Raw genomic sequence first — 6,000 nt, forward strand, 5'->3', positions numbered from 1 at the left:
GTGCAGCTTCTCCCGGCCGGATCTAGTGAGGCGAAGCTCGACCTTGCCTCGCCTCCCTTGGCTAGATCCGGTGAGGCAAGGCTCGGCCTCATCGACCTCGAGCTTAGTCTTGCTCGAGGCCGGAGAGCTTCGCCTTCGGCAATTGGCGGAGGACGAAACAAAAGAAAAAATAGAAATAGAAAAAATTGAAAAAGAGTTAAAAAAAGAAAATATTTAAAAATTTGAAAATCTAAAAATTTTAAGAATCAAAGAAATATTTAAAAGAAATAAAAACTCTTAAAATTTTTGGAATTTTCCTTTCCAAATGGCGAACAATATTTTCTAGTTCGTTTTCAGATTTCAGCCAAATACCAAAAAATATCGTTATTTTCCTAAAATACAGCTTCCTAAAAGTCATTTTTTTTATGGATGCCACATTTTTCGTGAAATTAATGGAGTCGAAAAGTAAAAATCATACACATTGTTCTCAAAAACATGCTTGTACAGAATAAAAGTCCTTAGTACTTTGGTGTGTAGGAAAACAAGGAACATGACGACCAATTCGGGAGTCGCGCGTTTTCGAAGCAGTGAAGTAGATCAAGTAGACGACTAAAGTTGTAAATGTGAAAGTGACTGTATTATTCTTAAAGCATAGTTCATATTCTACACCTTTGTCGGACTTCAGATCCGAATCCTACGTGGTCGGCAAGAGCACAAAAAAAAAGAAGAAGATGAAAACGATGGCGAAAAAAATTTGGGGGTAATTTCTAAGACTCAGATTTGGCTCCTGTTTTATCTTTTTTCCTTTATTTTGGAATTTCTCAACGATCAAGACTCAGACTCAGCTTTAACTCAGACACCTTATACCTTGTCCATTTTCTGTCAGACATGTCCTACACACAGACACACTTGCACATTAAATTCCCAACTAAAACAGTGACGTCAAACCCGTGCTTCTGCAATCAAGTCGATATCAATGATCCAAGAATTCCAACAGAAAGATTGCTCCACCCAGTTGTTGAATGTCGGGATCTTCATGCCTTTCTGAAATCCTTTCGGTGTTTCAACAGACCGAATAGACCGTTAACTTGGTCGTTATTGCTAAGAAAACATGGGAGGCCTGCACAGTCGACAGGCAATGGAATTCTAGATATAACATGTTCTCATGTCCCGAGCCAATGTCCTGAAAATCGGCAATATCATCGAAGAAGTTAGAATAGATTCGCAAATTATCCTGATATCTTCCTTGAGACCCCATAGCTACACTGCGTTTTCTACTGCGAGAATGATGTCTGCAATCGGTTTAATCTGTCAAAGAGATGTGCTTGAAGAAATCATCTAGGTCCATTAACTTTTAGAATCTCACATATTCCATTCGTTGGGCTTGGATGGGAATTGGTGACACCATATGAGATGTCCGTTTCAGATCAAAGCGTGACTTATATTCCAGTCTCAGCGTGCTTGCAAGAACTGCCATCCAATTGGGCGATGGCGAATTTCTTAATGGAAACTTTAAGATGTTTCGCTTCATTTCTGATGGCCGTCGCGTCATGTGCAAACCTCAGAATTCAAATTCCCTCGCCCACACGTAGTACCTAGAGGTGTTTCTGTTCTTTGAAGAAGTGAATTTCTCCATGGTCATCATGCTGACTAACCATTGTTTCCTTGTTTCATGCCATGACCCTTTTCCTCATCTTGTTGGATGGTGATAACTAGTTGGATTACCAATTAGTTAGTGCAATAACATCAGCATCATTGACGATATTTAGTAGTGCTTTCGGCCATCATTTGCACCACAAACACGCGCGAACCGCCATGTCCCCAGAGAGCGCACATACCAGGGGAGTCAATGCGAGCAAACAGAATTCGGTCGGACGTTGAATCGCAAGAGCAAGTGTCAAAAAGAGTAAGTGGAACACTAGCAGGCTCTGCTATGATTATACAGATACTCCTAAAGGAAATAATTGCATTCTTGATCTGATCAATTACATTCTTCTTTTGGTAAGAAACTAACTTGATTTGTGACAGTAACCAAGCCATTCAGAAATTGACCCACACTAAAACTAAAAGCATGATCAATGCAACATCCAAAATGCAAATACACAGCTACATCTGCAGCGCATGTAGGAATATCGCGAAAATCACACAAGAAAGATCCTTGCGTAGCACACAAGTCATACAGCAGTAGATAACACACATCATAAACATATACTATCAGTAAAAGATCTTAAATTTCCGGTATCACACACGAACAAGAAAGAAACACGGTATGATACTTCTCTCGGGATTGTTTGGGAAGCGACAAACCATGGAGCTTGCAATCTTGTCATGATACTGCAGACCTCAAGGAAGGAATCTCAAACCAAAGATAGGCTAACACAAGAAGCTCTCTTATCGCATTCCAGTAGAGTAAAAACAGCCTAGCGAACATTCTGATCATTCAAAACGAGACAAGTTCACTGGACGCATGGACGAATATAAGCAAAGATTTTAACAAGAGTTTGCCACAAGATTAAGCTACAGCAAACAAGTACAGAGCAAGTGTGCGATCGCACTCCTGTAAACACTTGTTACTCGAATCGCCAAGCGGAAATAGAATGAATAGGCGTGCCTTTCCACCCAATAATAAGGCATTTTCCATTCATGTCAAGCGTGCAAGAACTTCCACAAGGAAATTGCTTTACCATCAAATCTGCTTGATATAGCGACGCCATGCCCAAATCTACCTCGACCATTCCAAACCGACTGAAGAATGCCCTCCAGACATCGATTTTTACGTGCCGAATATTCCTTTCCTCTCCTTCGGCAGCCAGCATGGTCCTAATTCCATGTCCAAAGTACACAGATTCGAGAATTTTTCTGTTCTCTTCATCTCGTTCCAGACACTCTTTCAGACAATCAAAGTATGCGCTATAGTAGAAAAGCACTTCAGGGAACCGATTTGTGAAAGCCGGTGAGTTGTGGTTTGACTCGACTTCGATAACCACCATCACACATGGGTTTAGCTTTTTCATCACTTTCATGGCGGACTCGAGCCTCTCAGGCCGAGAAATCATCGTTTTAAGGAGGAACCGAGCATAGACAACAATGGATTCTTCCTCGTCCAGATCGAAAAGATCTTCCTTGAGTTCTAAGATGTCCTGCAACATGATTATTTTGAAAGAAAACGGCACGTTGAACAGTTGTGCAAAAGTCTCCAGTCTTTTACCTGTGTCCTCGATCACTTGCTGCAAACAAGTACCTATCGCCGTTATCTTCAACAGCTCTAGGGAGCATTCGCGTCGAGCCACAAGGGCTTGCATTAGGACCATCCACTGGACGCCGCTCCATATCCCGAAGTCAACCACATGAACTTTCTTAGCCTCTGCCACGTTCTCCACGATGGTTTGTATTGCGGAGAACTGTAGGATCTGAGAGAATGGGACTAGTTGGTGATTCACGATGCGCGGAGTGCTCGGCCGCATCATATCTTCATCTAGATCGAAGTTCATCCTATTTCCCAGGCCCTTTATGCTGACTCTCCCGGTTTCCCGATCGATCTTCTCTCTAAGGGCTTCAGAAAAATAGTATACGACCCGTTCCACCGGATTTCCTGTGCTGCAACACAACTCATCACACCGGTCAAGCAATTGACGCGCTGCATCAAACTGCTGACATCCGACTTTCTCAGCAGCAGCTAGAAGGATCTCGGCAAGTTGCACGTTCCTTATTTCATCTTCCGAGAAGCAAGAGAAGTAATAATCATAAGGATGGCCTAGTAGCTCAAGATCATCGGCTGCCCCGGAAGATGACTGGATAAATCTGGCGCTGGCAATCCTCATGGTTTCAGAAGTCGACAGCTCTGCCTTTTTGCTCTCGGTGTGCGGATTGAGCACCCCATCCCCACTCAGTCGTTTAAACACGCTCCGATAGTTCCTCAGAAGCTCGAGTGGCGGTGAAGAAATGTCCTTCTTTGCCTCAATGATATCTTGCAGCTCCGTAGAGATTCTGCTGAACTTAGCGATCTCGTCTAGACAAGTCTGGATAGGAGGAGAGGCAATATCGTTTCGCAGATTATCGAGGAGCCCATATTCCGAAAACGATTGCTGTAGCTGCTCTTGCTGCTGATCCTCAGAAAAAGGGGCTTGCTTCTTCATCATGTCACTGCCATGAAATCCGTAACCCGAAAATAAGCTGATGTCCCTGGACTCTCCCCAATCTTCCGCTTCTGAAACTGGGATTTGAGCTCTTTCTTCTTCGATGCTTCCGCAGCTTCTGTTCGTCGAACTCAGCTTGTCCTCAACTCCGCAAAAGCTGTTTTCTACAGAATCAAACGCGGAAGTTGCCATCTAAAACTGCAAACGTTGCTCTCAGTTTGTTATCCAGATTTTTACCCCCGTGATAGGATGCTGAATGACTACACTATACAAGTGGTGGTACGTAGTTCCACATAACAAGAAGCGCAAGAGCAGCTTATTTCAGGAAAAATTCCTTGGAAGATACTCAGTTAGGAGGAATTGTAGTTGTGACTTCAATTGTAGACGATATATATTAAAGATATGGTTTTTACACCATGAAAATTTGTGGAACCACAGTCAATTATTCTAGGAGTTTTGGTTTGACGAGTAGTTTTCATACGATCGAATAATGAGCCGGAATTTACGTTCTTCGTAAAATCCTAGTCAGCTCTGAAAACAATCCAGACAGGCTTTGCCTGGCGCTGTCTGAACTTCATTGTCTGGTTACGTATGTACAAACCCACTTTGAATTTTAAATTAGAAAGACAAAACTCACAAAAACTTAGGAAAAATCGAAAGTTCGATTCAGTTCCTTGTCCAGGTTAGGATATTTGCGACCTGGAAACGCGAGAATAAACTGTTTTCACAGATATTCTGTTAGGACGACCATTTGTGTCTTGCGAACATTAAACTAATCCTCGAGCATCAGCCGAACCCCATGAATCGCAAAATCAGGAAGAGATAAAACATCTTGGAGGACTGAAATGCTCACCCGAACTGCGGTACCTTAACAACTGTCCTGCAAGCTTTTACTGCCGGAAACCGGATAAATGCTCCTTAAACAATTCCCTAAGGAATTTTCCCGAGAACAAGCCATGCCGAACTCAAGCCACAACGATGATCTTCACGCCTCAAATTTAACTTTAAGTCACCACCTCTCGAGTCACAACTGGTCAAGATTGATTGAAGTCTTGACGACGAACAAGTACCGAGCTTAACTAGGAAGTGTTGAATATCTAAATTCGATCCTATCAACGATGCAAGAAAGTAATGGAAATTCGCACAACACAAGAATTTACGTGGTTCGGCAGCGGAGATGTTCCGCCTACCTACGTCCACGGGGAGATGAGATCTGTTTCACTAATAACGTAGAAAAGTGTACGGCCGCTCTTTCTCACATCCTCTCTACATAATAGAGACCTGTTTCGCTCTAAACATATATAGCGAAACCCTACATGGCACAAATTACAAAATTGCCCACATAGCCTAAAATATTTAATTTTTCCATAGAAAACCTTCTATAACCGAACATAAAACGCCCTCAGCGGGCGGGCGCCGCCTTGCCCCCGGCCCCGCCGGGCGGCCCCGGACCCCCGCCCGCTCACCGGGGAGCGGGACCCCCATGCTGTCTAGTCGTAGGGGGCCTTTCGGAACCGCCTCATAATCTCTTCAATAACGGAATACAAGACATCAACCCCAACAGGAAGCGAGTCTAAATCCAGGCAGCTAAGCGAGAAAACCATTTCCAACTTGGATAAAAACTATACAAAACATGACAAACATGGGACAACTGATGCACCCTTTCTCTCTTTCAAGCCTAAAAGGATAAAGGGACTTGAGAAGACAGCAAGAGGAGAAGGACAGACGGCTCCTGGAGCGCTTAATATTGTCCGAAGTGTTGGACAGAGCAAGCGGAAATCATTGGATATTGAACTTTCGTCTTGTTCTCTCCGTCGCTTCCTCGGACATCACCCCGACAGGACACCCGAAACCAGGGTGGATTCGATGTCGGTAGAGACAACTG

At 43.4% G+C, this 6,000-nt stretch overlaps 1 protein-coding gene across 3 annotated transcripts; it reads right to left on the minus strand.

The window, feature by feature from the left end:
• Nucleotides 1-2,353: 2,353 nt before the first annotated feature.
• Nucleotides 2,354-5,149, minus strand: LOC115739095 (DELLA protein RGL2-like). 3 transcript variants are annotated; one of them, XM_030671994.2, is made up of 2 exons: nt 4,983-5,149; nt 2,354-4,307 (listed from the first exon to the last, which is right to left on the minus strand). In XM_030671994.2, the coding sequence occupies exon 2, from the start codon at nt 4,305-4,307 to the stop codon at nt 2,550-2,552; it is 1,758 nt and encodes a 585-aa protein (XP_030527854.1). In that variant the 5' UTR covers nt 4,983-5,149; the 3' UTR covers nt 2,354-2,549. The 3 variants fall into 3 exon arrangements, with proteins under 3 accessions (XP_030527854.1, XP_048127455.1, XP_030527852.1); XM_048271498.1 differs by having other exon boundaries at nt 2,354-4,279; nt 4,969-5,149; XM_030671992.2 differs by having other exon boundaries at nt 4,969-5,149.
• Nucleotides 5,150-6,000: the final 851 nt, after the last annotated feature.

The sequence above is a fragment of the Rhodamnia argentea genome, chromosome 10 (genome assembly GCF_020921035.1).
Source record: "Rhodamnia argentea isolate NSW1041297 chromosome 10, ASM2092103v1, whole genome shotgun sequence".
In the NCBI taxonomy this organism is placed as follows: Eukaryota; Viridiplantae; Streptophyta; class Magnoliopsida; order Myrtales; family Myrtaceae; genus Rhodamnia; species Rhodamnia argentea.